The following is a 17,892-nucleotide window of genomic DNA, read 5'->3' as shown; positions in this document are numbered from 1 at the left end:
AGACTATTTAGCCTTGAAGATGGAAACTCGCCCAGTCAGGCCGAGCCCCGGAGCAGAGGAGGACGGGGGAACCGATCCCATCAAACCCAAGGAGGGGGGAAATCAGATGACTGGGGGAACGTGGGCAGACTTTGTTTTTCTGACAACGTCCACCTTTAAAAAGCATTTGGGGGCGATTCACAGAGTAGGGGCTGCTGCGCATACTTTCCAGTCTCTGACCATTCTGCGCCTGCCCCGAACCCCGGCGTTTTACGGCCGGGACTGCAAAGAACATTAGTTTTTTTTTAAAAAGAAATGAAGAGAAACCAAAACGCATCCTGCAATAACATTCAAAAGCCCGAGAGTAAGTGGGCCACGGGGATGTCACACCGGCTGCCTGTGGGCCCGCTGCGGCCGCAGAGAGGGCCGCTGAGCTGCGGGACAGGGTCAAGGTCCTGCTCCTGCGTCTGCACAGAGGACCCGGGAGTGACCCACGGGAGATTTGCTGACGCTGGCCCGTTGTGAAATGCAAAATGTGGGGAGGATAAACATGCTCACAAAACGCACTTGCCCGCTGGGCTCCCTCCCCCTCGCTGCCATTTACGCAACACTCACCAGGTGCCAGGCACTGGGAATGAGCGTTCCAGAGACCTCATCCCATGGCAGCGGCCCAGTAGCCGCGAGAGAGATGCAGATGCTCAGGGAGGCTAAGGAAACGGACCCATGCTCATGGCCAAGGCCACTACTCTGCCACACAGCAAAGGCCGGCGTGTCACTAAAGACGCCCTCCGTCTCCACAAGGTACACATCACGAGAGCCTGATTTCAGAGTCAACTGCTACTCTCTGGTGCGTCCACATATACTTTGGGGTACTAATTGTCCCTCAGTGCGGTCCACAGACACAGAATCACCCCAGAAATGCCCGCCCCCCTTCAGGAGAATCCACAGACCCAGCTCCACCTGCTCAGCAGGACAAACACCGCCTGATTCTTGGCCCCCGCCGCTTTCCGTGTTTGCAGGCTCCTAGCAAACCCAGGCCCACCCCAGACTTTATGATGTCTGCACACGTCTAATTGCAAAAAAATGCTTTCTTACCTAAAAGGGGAGGCACCAAACATAATAAGCAGATTTCCAGAGTGAGAAGATGTAACCCTGGCTACAAAACAAAGCATTTCCCTCCGGGCAGCTGCAGCTCATGGTGCGGCCGCATCCACACGGCTCACGGTCCTTCCTGTCGGTGCCGGGGGTGGCCGCACCAAGGGGATGTGGAAGGACAGGGGGACTGGGGGGAGCCGGGGAGTGTGGGCACTGATCCCGGGCTTTGGCAAAGACAGATCGGGGAAAGTGATTCACGTATCTGTCCTATGGGAGCTGCCACGCACCCTGCTCTGGGCCTCGAAGCTGAGTGTGACTTGGATCTAGGGAAGAAAAGCCTTGGACCCCTAGTGGGGCACAGTGCCGGGCCTGCGTGCAGATAGCGATGGGGGTGGCTGATCACAGAACAGTCTGTGGGGGCCACATGGGCAAGTTCACGCACACGATGCCTGGGCACCGTCCCAGCTGCCCATGCAAACCAGGTCGTGGGTGCACAGTTCCCAGGGGGGCCCTTCACTTGCTGGCCCAGCTCCAGCCGCATCTATAATTGTCTCTGCCTCATCCCTCAGGGCGACAAAGGCGCCATTGGGATGCCCGGACGTGTGGTGAGTTGGGGCGTTGTTACCTGCTTGGGTGGCCATTGCTTGCTTCTCCACGCTGGCCTGTCCTCCAAACATGACAAGAGGCTGCCTGCCCCAGCCAGAGGAGAGGGCAGGGGAATTGGACCTCTCCCGGCCCCCGCCCCAGTCAGCTGCGGAGAGGGACCGGCCAGAAGAGGAGTTTTAGTTCAACCCTTCAGCTCCTCCAATATGGCTTTCCTCTCCAGAGAGTAGCCATGGCAAAGGAAAACGCCAAGAAAAAAGCATAGCTAAAGCTCTTTGCCCATCACCCGGGGAGGACAGGCTCCAACCCCTCTTGATATTGATTGTGAGGATTCCCACCCACTCTACCCCGAAGCTGGCAGCTCACCCTCCATTTCTAGCGGCTCCTGCAGCCACCACTACCACCACCCCAGCTCCCGGCACGAGGAGCAAAAGATGGGAGGAATGCAGCCTCCAGGTGCTATCGACACAGCGTGCAGCGGCTTCGGAGCCATGTGCCCTAGACAGAGCCTGGAAGGTGGTGAAGGTGGGGCTTGCTCCAGGCAGCGCTTCCGAATCCTCACCAGGAGGCTGCGAGTCAAACATGTGACGGCTCCTGCTGAAAGTCATGGCGAACGGGAGACAGGAGTGTTTGACAGGGAGAGTGTTCAGGGATGGGGAGGCCGGCACTGGGCCTGTAGGCCCCAGTGCTGGGACTTTCCTGGTGGTTTCCAGCTTCTGAGGGGCTAGAAAGGGCAGGACAGACTCAGGCTGGCAGCCCAGGGCACTGATGGCCATACCCGGCCTCACCACCACCCTGTCGGACCCCTAACTCCCCTCCTGCCATTCAGCCTAGCTCCCGGGTGCTCCCTGATTACCCCTCTGCCATCCTTTCGTGTCACTCGCGTGCTTTTCCTCATCACCTCACCTCCTGGGCTTGGAATGGCGTCCCAGTGCAAGTTTGCTTGCTGGTGTGAACCTGGTGCCCAGAGCGAAGGCACCCAGACCACAGCTAACACTGGCGAGTGCTAACTAACTGCATGCGGGCGTTGTGCTAAGAGCCTTCTGTGCATTGGTTCACTCGGTCCTCAGGTCCTCTCTAGAACCATAGGAGGTAGGCACAGTTCCCACCCCCATTTTTTCAGGTGAGAAAATTGAGGCTCAGCTGTTGTGTCTTCCCCAAGGTCGCATGGCCTGGAAGTGGCTGATCAAGGCTTTAATCCAGACAGCCTGACTCCAGACCTGTGCCCTTGACCCTAGCAGTGCTACTTCCCCTCCCCAACATTGGCTTTAACGGGGGGTCTGATCCTTAGGGCAGAGCCTCAGTCCTTAGGTCTAGGATCCAGGACATTCAGAGGTTCAGGACAAGGGGTGTTCCAGGTCACAGGGCTTTGAGCTCCCCCAGGGCCCAGCCACGGCTCTCCCTCCACCTCCCAGGCCCCAGCGCTGACCCGACACTCTTCTTCAGTTCTCTGACTCCAAACACGAGTCCCCACACTGTCACGGGGCCCTCCTCTGAGTAGAGCAGGGAAAGGACATCCAACCAGCCTTTCTCAGGGGCTTGCTGTGGGTGGGCCTACGCCAGGCACGTTCCCCACCGTAGCCCTCCAAGATCCCATGTTATTGGTGGGAATGTTGAGACTCAGGCCAGGGTTGGGGTAGAGTTGGCTTTTGTGCCCACGCTGACTGTCAGACTCTAAACTCTTTGCACCTAACAGGTAAGCTTCTGGAAACTCTACTTGGAGTGCGGCCACCAGGCTGCTGGGCACATTGCAAAATGAAAGCTGCTCCCTCCTGCTGCCCTTCAGGGCCTGCCCCCTCCTGCTGCCCTCCCACCCGCCTTCTTGGGCCCTGTGGACATGTTCCCCTGACAGTACTCATCTGAGCCTGTTCCTGCCCACAGTGGTGGGACAGGAGGCAGAGCCACAGGAGGTCTCCCCATTTCCTTCCCCACAAAGCTGCTTTCAAGCTGAGGGTTTCCTGCTGCTTGTGCTACTTTACATGAGGCAATGGACCCATTTGGCTGCCCAGTAGTAGTCCCAGCAGGAGCCACCTGATAAGACCTGGGGTGACCAGGAGGTGTGAAGTTCCTGAGGGAGTTGTCCCCTGGTTCACCAGGGGTGGCACAACTGGCTCTTAAGGATTAGGGTCCATTGGGGCTGTCTATCCACTGGTCACTATGGTTACAGGGACCCTGGGCCATTACCCAGTCTCCTCTGCATCTCAGATCCATCCTCCATCCTCCCAGATGTGTGTGTCCTCTTTTATTTTATTTTTTTTATTTTATATTTTATTAATTTTTTACAGAGAGGAAGGGAGAGAGATAGAGAGAGCTAGAAACGTCGATGACAGAGAAACATCGACCAGCTGCTTCCTGCACACCCCCTACCAGGAATGTACCCGCAACCAATGTACATGCCCTTGACTGGAATTGAACCTGGGACCTTTCAGTCCACAGACCGACGCTCTACCACTGAGCCAAACCGGTTTCGGCTGCGTGTGTGTGTGTGTGTGTGTGTGTGTGTGTGTGTCCTCTTATCTGTCCTCCCACGGTGCTCCAACCCCTCTCCCGCCATCTTGCCTGGCCAGCCCTAAGGACTCCTGGTGTGTCTGTTGTGCTTCACACCTAGATTCCACCCCACAATGTGGTCCCTGGGACAGCCTCCCCATGGCCACCCCACCTTAGCTGGCCACCCAGATGGGGCCACGGCTTCTCAGGCAGATTTTCCGACCTCTGTGTTTCTCTCTCTCTCTCTCTCTCTCTCTCTCTCTCTCTCTCTCTCACACACACACACACACACACACACACACACACAGGCTTGGAGAAGGCTAGGGCTGGGGCCACAGCCAAGCGCACGCGGTGCTTGCCAGAGGCGGGACCTGTCATGTGTCAGCATCTGTGTTTTGTTTTATTTCTCATTTCACGGCGATTTCTCTTGTGTGGTTGCTGTGCCATTAACACAGACCCTGTGTGTGCGCCTCCCTCTCATCCTTTCTTTTTTCTCTCCTCCCTCTCCCTGCACCCTGTGTTGCATGTGGCTGCCCCAGGGAGTAAAGGGCCGACCAGGCGAGAAGGTGAGTCCACACGTTCCCCTCTGCCCTCCCGCCAGGCCGATGCGTCCACCCCATGGACTCGGGGGCTCTCAGAGGCCCCAGCTCAGCCCGCCCGCTGGCATGGCCCCCGGAGCAGAGCTGCCAGCTGGGCCTGCGGGCCCTCAGCCTCACACGCTTTTCCTAACAGTTTCCACGCCGTTAGGCTGGGGTCTTGGGATTCCTGGGCTGAGCCCCAAGCCTCCTGGCGAGTGGGTCTCCCCAACCTCCAACCCGTCCCCCCCCCCCCCCCCCCCAGCGTGCCTGCTGAGGCTGCCTGCGCCTGTGCCTGGAGTTCTGACTCCGGGCCTCAGGCGGTCACCCTTCCCAGAGTCAAGCACACGTCCCTGTTTTGAGTGGGCTGCAGCCTCCTGTCCCCCTCCCAGCAGGCACTGCCTGGTCCTTCTGTCAGAGCATCACCTCTCATCCATCCGCGCCATCCACCTTCATCCTCCTGTCACCCTCCCCCCCACAGAACCCCTCTGTGCCACCCTGAACCCAGGACTAGGAAGTTCCCGGCAGCTCGGCCTCAGGCTCAGGGTGCTGGGCCCACGGGGCCCGTGTGTGTGGTGTCCCCACCCTCTGTTTCAGCAGCTCCAACCGAGGGGCAGGCTGCTGTCCATCGGCTGCAGGGTGGGCAGCCACTTGGGTATTTGGGGATGGAGTGGGGAAGAAGACCTGGGGGCTGGAAACTTGGGTGGGCCTGGGCAGGTCGGAGAGGGTCCTGAGTAGGGTGGTGGGAGAGGCTTCTGGGGCCTGAGCAGCCATGGCTGAGCTGTGCTCCTCCCTTCTCCCTCCCCCCTCCCTTGTCCCCTTCCTTCCCCACTTCCTTCCTCCCTCCCTCTCTCCCTGTGCTGCCCTCTCCGCTGACTCCTCATCTCCCACTCTGGGCCTGGTCTCCTACCGCCCTCTTTCCTGATCCCCACATCCTGTGCTCTTGCTACATCTCTTCTTGCTCTATCCCTCCTGCCTGCCGGCTGCTCTCCTCAAACTCTCCTGGATGCTCCCTTCATCCTGGGCCTCCTCTCCCCTGACCGCCCTCTTCCTGTGCATCCCCTGGCCCCTCTGTCCTCCTCCTCGGCTGCCACTCCACCCTGGCATGCTCCTCCTTCCCCACCGGCCAGCCCCTCCCTCTGACTCTTCTCCTCCCACCCCTCTCCCCTCCTGCCCTGCCCCTGGCTCCCCCTCCCTCTCCGCCTTCTCTCTTCCCTAGGGGGCCCCAGGAGATGCCGGGATGTCCATCATCGGGCCCCGAGGCCCCCCTGTGAGTGGTCTTTGCTTTTTTGGGGGGCCGGAGGGGGAGATGGGCGGGATGGGTGAGTTAATGAAAAGGGCTCGGGGTGGAGTCTTTGCCTCTGGGTGTGGCAGACGCCACATGTGACGCTGTGGCCAAGCCAGGCCTCGGGTTTGCTGTGGATGTTAGCGAGCGGCCTGCCTAAATATACCTAAATTACAGCCTCTGAATTACCAAACTGCAGCAGCTGCCAGGTGGCCCCACTGTGTATAGCCACAGGGGAGGACGTGCCCACTCCCGCCAGGAGGGGGTGCTCCAGTGTCCAGGGGTCGCGCCTGGTTCTGGAAGCCCCTGGGCAAATACCCAGGCACAGAGACCCCAGCCCACACCCACTGCTGGCCCCAGGGAGGCCGAGCCACCCCGCACCCTCAGAGGCTCCTCCTGTGCTTCGCCGGGTCCTGGGCCTTCCTCCCTCCGCCCGGTGGCTGGGGCTTGGGGAAGGCAGAGAGGATTCCGTGTAGATACGCGCCCTCAGGGGCCAGAGGTGACCCGGGTGCTGAGGTGCGAAGACATGGTGATTCTGGAAAGAAGGCCTACCTGCTTTTCTCAAAGAATGCCCGAGCCACGGGGCTTCCAGAAAATCACCAAATATTGCCCTGGCCAGTGTGGCTCAGTGGGTTGGAACATCATCCCATGCACCAGTGGTGGGCAAACCGCGGCTCGTGAGCCACATGCGGCTCTTTGGCCCTTTGAGTGTGGCTCTTCCACAAAATACCACGTGCGGGCGCGCTCGTACAGCGCGACTGAAACTTCGTGGCCCATGCGCAGAAGTCGTTTTTCGGCCTGGGTGAGTCTGTTTTGAAGAAGTGGCGTTAGAACACGCAAGGGGCCAAAGAGCCGCATGTGGCTCACGAGCCAAGGTTTGCCGACTACTTCCGTACACCAAAGGGTCAGGGGTTTGGTTCCTGGTCAGGGCACATACCAAGGTTGTGGGTCCATTTCAGATCAGGGCACAGACGGAAGGCAGCTGATTGTTGTTTCTTTCTCACATCAATGCTTCTCTCCCTAGCCCCTCTCTCTCTCTCTCTCTCTCTCTCTCTCTCTCTCAAATCAATAAAAATCACCTACTGTCCGGGTGGAAAGGACCTCAGCAGTGGAACGCACAGCCCTCTGAGAAGGGGAAACTGGTCCAGGGAGGGGAAGGGGCTTGGCCAGGGTCCCACACATAGAGGCTGGGGCAGGACCAGAACCCAGGGCCTCTGGTACCCAGGGCTTCCCCCACAGCGGCAGGCCCCCCTCTCCATGTCCCACTCCGTGCTTCTCCTCACCTGCTGTGTACGAGAGCTCGAGGGGAGCTGCACCTTCTATTCTGGGGCCAGCTTCTGGGTGTCTGAGGCTGGCCCAACGGATGGGGGAAGCTCAGCCTGCCCCTCTGCTGCCTTCAACGGAGCAGCCAACAGAAAGCAGGCGTCTTCTCCTCCACCCACAGGCCAAGGAGAGGGGTCAGAGAGGAAGCTGTGAGGTTAGGGCTGGAGTTGTGATTAGCTAGGCAGCCAGGGAGGGGCGCTGATGAGCTCTGGGAGATGAGAGGTAGAGCAAGTCTCACTGCACATGGACAGGATGGGGAGGCCAAATGCACTGTAAGTCGGTCTGTGATAGAGTCTTGATTTCATAATAGAGAAATTGTTCAGAAAATAATATTGGGCCCATTGACAAGCCTCTTAGAGAAAAAAAAAAAGTAATTTAAAACAAACCAAAAAAAAGCTGAATATTTACCCCACTGGTTATATCAAATTTTAGTAAATTTCGAATGAATAAAACACTTAGATGCAAAACATGAAGCCCTAAAATACAAGGACAAAGCAGGAGCAAACATTTTATCATTTAAAAAATATATATATAATTCTATTGATTTCAGAGAGGAAGGGAGAGGGGGAGAGAGATGCAAACATCAGCGATGGGAGAATCATTAATCGGCTGCCTCCGGCTTGTGCCCTGATCTCCTGGCGCATGAGCCACCACCAGCCACAGAGCCGTGCTGGCCGGGCTCATGTTTAACTTGGGAAAGACCTTCAAAACACAACATCGGACCCAGAAGCCACAAGAAACTATTGTTAGACGAGACGGATACGTTTGTCGACTTCAATGTAAAACTCCCATCTGGCACATGAGAAAGGCCAATGCCAAGGGGAGGAATGCTTGCAGCATGATTACCCAGGGGTCACTGTGCTTGACAAAGAGCTTCACTCAAACCAATAGAAAAAAGACAAACAACCTTGTAGAAAATATCGGTAAAGAATACAAACAGGCTGTTCACAAATAAATAGAAGGACCAGCAATAAACATCGGGAGGGATGTCCACCCTCAGGATAGAACTTGTTGCAAATTAAATTCCACTTCCAAGCCTCTCTGAGGGCCTTGCCCAGACCCAACCTCTCCAGTAAGTAGAGTCCCAGTTTCCGTTTGGTCAATGACAGCATTCTACCCAAGGTCCCTAAAAAGCCCTGGGCCGGCCCCGGGTTTGGCTTTGGGCTGGAGAGAGGCCTCCTGCTGCCAGGCAGGCTCTGTAATTAGCAAACCATGTGACCGTCCCCACCACGTAAACATCGGCCCAAGTGGGACTTGAAGATGCTTCTTGGAACCCTCTCCTCCGGCCTTTCCTTCCTCTCGGCGTTCGGAGAAGCCCAAAGTTTACAGTGGGAGGTCGCAGAGGTCACGGTGCACGGTTCCGAGTTTTCTGCTTGGTGCTATACTTAGCATCACTTATCGTTGAGAGCAGAAAAGCCAGGGGCCCTTCTGATACAAGAAAGGCATCTCTTCCCGCTTGTCCTTCTGGGTGCCTGCCAGAAGCACCTCCTGAGCCTGCAGCATGCCCCCCTGCCTGGCCAGGGCACTCGCTGGCCAGGGCCCACCTCCGACCAGCCATGCCTCCAGAGCAGAGGCTTCTGGGCACTTGTGTCCACAGCTTCGAGAATGATCGAAGCAGTTTGGAGATGTCCCGGGTTCACAGCAGATCTGACACTACTGTTTGGCAAGGACACGCCTCCTTGGGTCCTAAGGAGTACCAGGCTCAAAAGCATCTTTGCTTTATCTTGGTGCTTCTAGATTCAGTTCAACCCAACTATCGGCCGATGGCGGCAGCTGCCATTTCAAAGGGCTCCGCAGACATAACTGAATGTGCTTCCCCGTCCCTGTGAGCTTCTAGGGCTGTCCTCCGCCTCCAGATGAGGTGGTTAAGACAGAGAGGTTAGACCACTTGCTCAGAGTCACACAACCATTGTTGGTGGAGGCGGCCAGATTCAAGAGCCCAACCTTGGGAAGAGATTGTGGCCATCTCGGTCATGGAGGGACTCTAAGCGGAGGGCTAAACACGTGAAAGAGGTGGTGTCTGGGGGAGCCAGGGGAGCCAGTGTGCCTGCGTCAGTGGGAAGATACAGCAGGAAAGGACTGAGGATGGCAGATGAGGATGAGTCGAGGATGGCCACGAGTGGCGTGTGTACACGAGACCCATTATTGGTCTGGAGAAGGAGAGCGACAGCACTGGTGCTTCTTAGCTCTCCGTGGCCCCTGACCTCCCGATCAGCGCACTTTCCACCCCCCACCCCACCCCTAGCCCTGGGACTGCACAGCTTCATGCTGCTTCTCACCTGGCTGGGCACATCTCTGTCCTGATTATTGACCATAAACCAATGAAAACTGCTTGCAGTCTCCAACCTGAGCATCTATCTATTTCCTCTGCACCCCCAGGACAATGGGCACGAGTGGATCCTGCAGATCCTGCAGATCAGATGGGGGTACCCAAAATTGCCCAACTAGAAGAGGCCTGTTAAGCGGGAAGTGACCAGGCGCCCCTAGCCCGGCCTGAAAACATGCATCTGAACCCGCTGATAGCCAAGCTGTCCTTAGATAAGTAGCCGTGAGTCATGACTGTAAACAAAAAGGACTTGGAAAACCACAGGTCAGGGGTTCAGTGTGCTGCCGGCCGCGTCCCCGATGTCCCCGCTCTCCATCACCTGTTTATATGCCGAGGTTCAGGGTGTCCACAGCGGCGAGGAGCTCGGGGGGCTACTTCCCAGGAAGACCCAGAGGATGCTGGCCATCTCCTTTCCCCTCCCCCACCCCATCCTGGGAGGAGCTGCTATCTTTATCCGCCCTGGCAGCCAGCTCACAGTGGAGAGTGTCTTCCCTGGACCATCACAGAGGAGGGGGAGGACGGCCAGGCCCCTCGGGGAACAAAGGTGAACCAGGGGCTAAGGATTACTTTCGTCTCCTCCTCACCGTCCTCCTCTCCATTCCTTTCAGGGCCAGCCGGGCACCCGAGGGTTTCCTGGATTTCCGGTAAGTGGGGAGAGCTGAGGTTAGCTGTGGCTCCGGGGATCCCTGGGCCTGGCTGGGTACCCTTCACGCATGGCCAGCCCTGCCCTTCCAACCCCGGTCAAAGGGCCCTCTCCTCCGGCCTTTCCCGAGAGCCACCGAGGAGAGGAGCGCAGTGCAAGTGAGGCAGGGAAATGAGCGCGGAGATGGAGGGACGGCGGGACAGGAGCCATAAGGGAAGTCATAGACTGGCAAACCCTGGGCACTGGAGTGTGGCACAGATGATGCTCTGCAGGGAGGCAAGCTCCATCCTCGAGGCAGTTGGGTGGCCGTCTGGATGCCCTGGGAGCCCAAGACAGACCCCAGGAGAGAGGGCAGAGGGGCAGCTCTCTCCCACAGGCCTGATGCCTGCCAGTCTGGCTTCCTAGGAGCACCCTGTCCACTGTTCACGAAGCTGAGGCAGAGGTCTGCGTTGGCAATGGTGACGGCCCCAGAGGGTCCTCCTGTGGGGCATCTCACAGACAACATCTCACTCCTCACCCTCGGTAGAAGGCCTATTAGTCTCATCCCCCTTTTAGGATGGGAAACTGGCTTAGCCGTGGTCACATCACCAGTAAGTGGCCAACCAGAGACTCGAACCCTCACTGGTGGCGTCTTACCCGCTGCCCAGGTGGCCTCTGTGGCAGGAGGTCTGGCTGCTGGGCCTTCACATCTGTCCTCTTTCTGCTTTCAGGGTCCCATTGGGCTGGACGGCAAACCGGTGAGTAGACCCTCTTGGGCCTCAGGCTCCTCCCGGTCACTAACCTGGGGTCTCTTAGTCCTTCGGCAAGACCCCGATGCCTTGGAAAGAAGCTTCAGGTAGAATGACTGTTCCTGGGGCAGAACATTGGTACCAATGGGAAGGGAGGAGGGGCCATTTGATTGGGTTACCCTTGACCCCAGTGGTCCTGCACCCGGCACAAGTCCACCGCTGCCAAGATGGGCCTCCAGCGTCTGGAGCAAGAGCCACCCTAGAACGTGGCGATGCGGGGTGCTCCTGGAAGGGGGATGGGTGGGGAGGGCTCAGCAACTAACTCTAAACTCACTCACACTATTGCTTCCAGCACTGCCAGGGCGCCTCCTGCATCTCCCATCCTGGTGGATGGGGACACACACGCACACGTACACACACACGCCCAATTCTGTAAGGAGGTTGCTGCCCCATCTTGAACTCTCTTGTTCATTTCAGTCTTTTGGCTTGAATGGCACAAATGTTCACGGGAAAGGAGACCCCTCCCTACTCTTAGGAAGGGGTGACCTGGGGGGGAACTCAACCTTCCAGTGCTCTCAGATGCCACCCCACCGTCTCCCTGAGCAGCTGGCATCCTCTCAGATGAGAGGCCTGGCTGCCTGCCCGGTCACTCCCCTCTGCAGGCCATAGCTGAGCATGGAGTGGCTGTGGTCATCATGTCACTCACCTCCCAGGACCTGGCGATGGAGGGAGGACAGGGCAGGGCAGGGCGGCTTCTGGCTGCAAACAATGTGCCAGGCACTCATGCTCTTCTCCTTCCAGGGCTACCCCGGACCCAAAGGAGAGATGGTAAGGCCCCAGCTTTCCTGTCTTCCCTCAAGGGGTGGGGCATCAGCCCAGCACTGCCTGGCCAACGGGGCACCAGGGACAGGGAAGTAGCTGCCACCACAATTACCACCACCTTCCGCTGTGTACAGGGCATCCCCCTAGAGCCCCACATCAGTGAAGGGAGGAGAGGTGGGCAGGGGGCTGCTCCACCTGAGAAATGGGGAAAGGGAGGCCCAGAGGGATCCATGCTTGGCCAACAGCCAACGTCATACGGAGTTAGAGGTAGCGCCCTCTGGGATGAGCTTACATTCCGTGCTCACACTGGGGGGTCATAGTCCTTTGGTTCACCTTTGTTCCCTCCAGCACCTCATCTTTGGCCTGGTTTCCTCAGGCCCGGCCTCCTCTGGCTGCTCCGGACTCTAGGCCACATGTGTCAAACACAAGGCCCGCGGGCCAAATCCGTCCCGCCAGGCCTTGCAATGTGGCCCGCACCGCGCTGTCATCACTGCACTCCGCTGCGTTTCCATCACAATGACAGTTTATGACTGTTCAGTAAACCATTCGGCCCGCGATTTAGGCTGAATTTTAGATTTTGGCCCCTTCTCTGATTGAGTTCGACACCCCTACAAAGCAGCCTCTGAGGAGAAGTCGGTGGAGGTCCCACCTTCCTCCATCCCCTTCTGCCTCTGCAGAGCCTTCAACCAGAATTTCTTCTCTGTACTGTCTCCCCACCTCCCCCTGCCACAGCCCGCCCCAGGCCACTTCTTCCAGAAGGAAAGGTCTGCCCCCCTCCGGAGCTGTCTACTCTAGGGGAGGGGCCAGTTCTCAGAGGGGCTGCTGGGCCGTTAAGAGCAGAGGGGCCAGCCCCGGCTGGGACCTGCCCTGCCTCCGGGGTTGGTCACATCGGCATTGTGAGCTCCCAGCTTCTGCGGCCAGGCCCGGGGCTTGTGCCAGGGGTGAGAGAAACAGGGCAGGCTCCTGTCCCCCTGCCCAGCGGGCTCAGGCTGGTACCTTGCTCCAAGTGCCAGGTGAGGACACTCTCCATCCCCGCCTGGGGCACTGCCAGGGCATGGGAGGCCAGAACCCCGCCCCTGAGAGAGGCAGATCACCTCGTAGATGAAAACGAGGTCGAAGGGATGCCATCTGGGAGGCCTGGGGTTCAGCCCCAACTCTCCCGAAGCTGCCATGGGCCCCCTGCAACTCAGCTCCCTCGGGACCTCAGCCTGTGCGCTTGCCTGAGGCCCAGCTAACATGTATTGCGGGTTTTCTTCATGGAGCTAAGAACTGTACATATATCATCTCACTAAATCCTCAGCATGATCCCATGCCAGGTGCTAGGGATACAGACAGCAATGTGGAAGACACTGTCCCTGCCAACCCTTGGCTCCCAGTGTCATTGGGAGGCATACATTTAAATAATCCCTGATTTAATTTAACTAATTGCCTTGGTAATTAGTACTATGAAAAGGCAGCTCCTATTGCCCTGAGCAACCTCAGTATTACAGCACCTCACCCAGGCTGAGGGTCAGAGAGGCGTGCCTGAGGATTTAACTAAGAGAAAAGGGAATGGGAAGGACATGGAGGAACAGCTTGTGCAAAGGTCCTGAGGCAGGAAAGTCCTTAAAACCCGGAAGAAGGGCGGTGATGTGGTGGAAGTAGTGGGTGGGAGAACTGGCATTGGAACCAGGTCCCCCAGCCTGCTTTCCTCTCCATCCCAGCCTTCTCCACTGCACATGCCTTTCTTGTGGCCCCCACCCTGTTCCTAAGAATGTTGTGCACATGTCTGAGGTAATGGAGACCAAGGCAGGAGTAAACTTCCATGTTGCCATTGTGGTCCAGGCTTAAGGGGCTTGGATGCCAGGTGTTTGGGGCATTCCTTCCTGGTGGCCCGGAGAAGTAGACATGATGGTCTTGAGCCCCCCTGTTCTGTAATCTTCATAATGACTTCTTATTCCCACTCGACAAAAGGGGGGCTGGAGGCACAGAGTGGTTGAGTATTTTGCCCAAGGCCATACAACTTCTAAGTAAGAGAGCTGGGATGAAGACCCTCTTGGGGAGATCTCACCCTTCACCTCCTTTCTGCTGCCAGGACCCTTGGTCTGGAAGGAAGGGGTCCTTCTATGGGCTCCCCTTCCTGACGTCCCTCTGCCCCACCCCAGTTAACCTGCCTATTCAGAGGTCAGAGCTAATTCAGGGGAAGGGTGGGGCCACCCATCTCTCTTGAGCCCACACCGGTGTGATAGATCCCCTTTCTGCCTCATAGTCATCCATCAAAATCCAACAGGCAATTAAAATCCTGTTTGACTTGGCTCGGGGATGCCAAGCTATTAATTCAATGCCCCGTCTAGTATAATTAACTCAGTCTGCTTGTCATCTGTCCGTCTCCTACTCACCTTCCTCCCCAGCTGGTTCTCCCCTCTGCTGGGCGTCCAACATGGAGCTGGGCTGACCCTCACCTGCTTACCCAGGTCCTCACCTGTTAAAAGGCAGTTACCTCTGTCCCGCCCACCTCAGAGTAGACCCAAGAACTTGATGAAAGGTGTAGACAGGATTGGGGTCCCACTGGTGCCCTAAAGGAAAGTGGGGACTCTTGAACTCACAACTTGTCCCACCGTTTACAGGGTGCTAAGGGTGGGAACCATCCATTCCCACCAAGTGCTGAGAACAGTGCCTGGCACACGGGAGACACAACAAGCACCTTAGCCAGCACGTCATCCTCCCCTTCAAGGGGCAGCTGCTTGCAGCGGGAGCTAATTGGTGTCATGTGCTATTGGATCTTGAAATTTTTAAAAGAAACTTGAAATCCAGGTTTTTGTTGTGCTCTCCTTGCTCTTAAATGCTGGCAATTAAGTGAAAGAAAACTCTGTAGGATCAACCTCATACCTCTGGGACCACGAGTGGCCCAGGGATCACCATTTGGGGTGTCTGACTCACACCTGCGAGCCTGTGTAATCCCGAACCTTTGTTTATTTCTTGGCCCCTGGCTCTCCCTCGCTCATCTAGCTCCTCTCTCTGGCCTGGTCACTTACAGTCTGGTTCCTGCCAGATGCACCATATTCTGCGGATCTTGATACTAAACTCTGGGTTAGCCATATGGGCTGGGGTGCCATGTGGATTGCCCCAAAGGCCAGTTGTCTCCCTCTGTGAACCTGGGTCTTTTCCAGTCTGGTGGTTGGTCCAGGTGGCCAGCCAGGAGCAACAGAAGGCACACCCCCATCCAGAAGGATTGTCCTGGGAATCAGGAGCTTGTCAAGCCCCAAAGAGATAGGCCCAGCAGGCGCGTCCCACAGGCCCTGAGGATGGTGGCTGGAAGGGACCTCAGGCCCCAGTAGCCGGGGCACTGCCTGGCCTCAGCCAAGTCTAAAAGCCCAGGCCCTGCCTCCCAAGGTCGAGCCCAGTTCAGAGAGTGTGGCAGAGTGGGAACAGCTGGGCCCTGATGGTCAGACAGACTGGGACTCACGTCCCAATGCCACCCCAGGCTGAGCCTTGTCTCCCTCGCCTTGTCTGGGAGCTGGAGCTGACGTGAGCACCTTCCTCATGGGCCAGTGGGGTGTGAGCTCAGCATATACAGAAAGCCAGCCTCAGGGTGGGTCCTCAGAGCCGGAAGAGCTCGTCCTCCCGCGCCCTCCGAACCAGCCGTGAGGCGTCCACCTGGGCTCCGCTCAGGCTCCTGACAGAGCCGGCCAGACGCTGTGTCCTCAGAGAGCGTGGGTCCACCCTAAGCCCGGGCGCCTCTCTCAGGCCTGTAGATTTGACCAGAGACCCTGGAAGGAAACCCCAAGGCCTCATGCTCTTCCAAGGGGCCCAGGACCTGGCTTAAGTCTTCAACTTTCCACTTCCTCCCTTTGGCCAAAGATTCCCCCAAAGCCTTAAGATAGATGGGCGTGAGCGAGGCAGGCATCACAGGGCGGGGCCTCCTTCCTAGCCAGGGGCCCAGAGATGATGGTGGGAGGAATGAATGAGGTTGGCACCTTTTCTTCTCGGCCGTGCAGGTGGGGACAGGGCACAGCTAGCCGTGCCCACTGGCAGGTGAAGATGCTGCGATGTAGGGGTACAGGCCACACCCCGGGAGCATCTCGGACCCAGGGAGACCAGGCGTGGGTGGTGGGACCCAGCCCTTTTGACCCCGAGCATCCTGAGAAACTTCTATCACAACCCCTGCCTGGGCCAACGCCTCGGCCGGCCTCCTCTGCGCCCACTGACCTGTGTGTTTCCTCCCTACAGGGCCTGGCGGGTCCCCGAGGACAGCCGGTTGGTAATCACCCCAATGTTCCCTGCAGAGGCTTGGGGCCGCTGAGTTTTCAGCTCTAGTTTCTAACGCTCTCCTCTCCATCTCTTCATAGGGGCCCCAAGGAGAGAAAGGAGAAAAGGTAAGCCCGATGGACGGAGGTTTTCTAGAATTTTCATCTCAGGTAGAGTGCACACACACACACACACACACACACACACACACCCCAGGTAGGAAGGGGTCCACAGTGGTTCTTTTTAAACTTTAGTTCTTATCAGAACCAGGGAGGCCCCCAGGTGCCTGGGACAGGTGAGAGAAAGGGGAAGCTGCTCTGGTTCGTGCTCTGTTCTTGGGATCAGGAGGGGGGTGTGGGTTTGGGCCCTCCCCAGCCTCTCCCTCAGCCCCTCCCACCTGCCACCCCCACATGTCTCCTAACCCCGCTCCAGGAGCCGCTGGGATTTGGAGGTGTCAGTGTGTAAACCACTCTCGTGGCCCCTGCCTGGCTCCCTACATTTACTCTCTCCGAGTTTCTAATGGAGATTCTGCTGGGCTCACCCAGGTGGATGGCACAGGGACCTGGCACCCCCAGCTCAGAGAAGGTGTCCTTGAGGGCCTCGATGCCACCACCTGCCTCGCCGTCCGGGGCATCGGGTGGACCCACCCAGAGGGCCAACCTTTTGGGCAGATCCCTCCAGTCAGGGGTGGAGCACAGCTCCTGTTCGGGTCAGGCGAGTGGCACACGGCGGTGGGATCCTGTCCCGGCTCCATGGGGCCACATCCAGGCAGGCCCCGGGGTTTCTTTCACGCTGCCCGTCGAGGGTGGGGTGGGGAGGGGAGAGGAGAGGGATTGGTTCTCCCACCTCAGAGAGCTCAGTCCAGGACCAGAGGGGGTCTGATGGGCGATGAGTGTGCCTGGTGTGCACAAGCCCTGAGGTGCCCCTGGCGGACAGCCACCAGCCAGTGCCTAACCCCCTCCTCTCCTTCCTCTCCCCTCAGGGTCAGTGTGGAGAATACCCACACCGGGTAAGTGAACCCCTAAAACTGATCAGCCTCATCTCCCTGGGCCCCCGGCACCTAGAGCTTGGGAATAGGCCCATACGACGCCCCTGCGGCCAGCAGCCGGAGAGGGGCCCTGGGAGCAGTGTTTGCCGGGCCCCGTGCGCCTGTGGTCAGTGAGGTTGTGCGGAGCCCGTCTCCAGCTCGTGTCCGCCCATCCGTGCGTGTCTGTGTACCTGCCCCGAGGTCTGGGCTGCGAGTCTCCCAGCAGGCATGTGTCTGTGACTCCGAGGAGGGCCAGCTGCTCCCTCTGCCGTGTGGCTTGTGTGAGTCTGTGCGTCTGTGTGAGTGTGACTGCGTGTATGTCTGGCTGCCTTCCTGGCCGCATCACGGGGACTTTTGGGTTAGTCATTGTTTCGGATGGCCCAGCCTCCACGGGAGGAGATAGCTGGGGGCGAATTGTACCATTCAAGGGTGAAGTCTCTGCTCTGCCTCTGGAAGAAGCGATGTGGGGCTCTTTGCAAGCAGAGAGGGGGGTTTGGGGGCTGAGATGGTCTGCCACTCTCCCCAACCCAGCTCCCTCTTGCCCTGGCTCTCCCCAGGAAGCACAGCCCAAAGCCACAGCTGGGCACCAGCCGCACTGGCAGAGCCCTTTTCCAGGCGCGAGGGCCAGGGCCAGGGAGAGGCCCAGCGACCTGGAAAATGCCCTTCGTTTGATAGATCAGCCTTGCCACTCTCAAGCCTGGGCAGGCATCTTTCGGTGCCCATTCCCCTGTCCTGAGCCTCATTGTGCCCAGAAACACACACGTGGTATGGC

The 17,892-nt window shown here is 58.0% G+C and overlaps 1 protein-coding gene across 13 annotated transcripts in view; it reads left to right on the top strand.

The window, feature by feature from the left end:
* The window catches only part of COL13A1 (collagen type XIII alpha 1 chain), a 142,447-nt gene that overhangs the window by 66,063 nt on the left and 58,492 nt on the right, over positions 1-17,892 (top strand). For 9 of the 13 annotated variants that reach the window (XM_045581790.1, XM_045581783.1, XM_045581789.1 and 6 more), the window contains exons 5-13: positions 1,644-1,679; positions 4,704-4,730; positions 5,959-6,009; positions 10,282-10,317; positions 11,027-11,053; positions 11,846-11,872; positions 16,076-16,102; positions 16,195-16,221; positions 17,076-17,102. In XM_045581790.1, the coding sequence (XP_045437746.1) occupies positions 1,644-1,679; positions 4,704-4,730; positions 5,959-6,009; positions 10,282-10,317; positions 11,027-11,053; positions 11,846-11,872; positions 16,076-16,102; positions 16,195-16,221; positions 17,076-17,102 (285 nt within the window). The remainder of the gene's footprint in view (positions 1-1,643; positions 1,680-4,703; positions 4,731-5,958; positions 6,010-10,281; positions 10,318-11,026; positions 11,054-11,845; positions 11,873-16,075; positions 16,103-16,194; positions 16,222-17,075; positions 17,103-17,892) is intronic. The other 4 variants (XM_045581791.1, XM_045581785.1, XM_045581787.1 and 1 more) reach the window with 2 other exon arrangements.

This window comes from Pipistrellus kuhlii, unplaced genomic scaffold (assembly GCF_014108245.1).
Source record: "Pipistrellus kuhlii isolate mPipKuh1 unplaced genomic scaffold, mPipKuh1.p scaffold_m20_p_15, whole genome shotgun sequence".
In the NCBI taxonomy this organism is placed as follows: Eukaryota; Metazoa; Chordata; class Mammalia; order Chiroptera; family Vespertilionidae; genus Pipistrellus; species Pipistrellus kuhlii.
The sequence above is the reverse complement of the archived record's forward strand: the minus strand, read 5'-3'. Positions and strand labels throughout refer to the sequence as shown.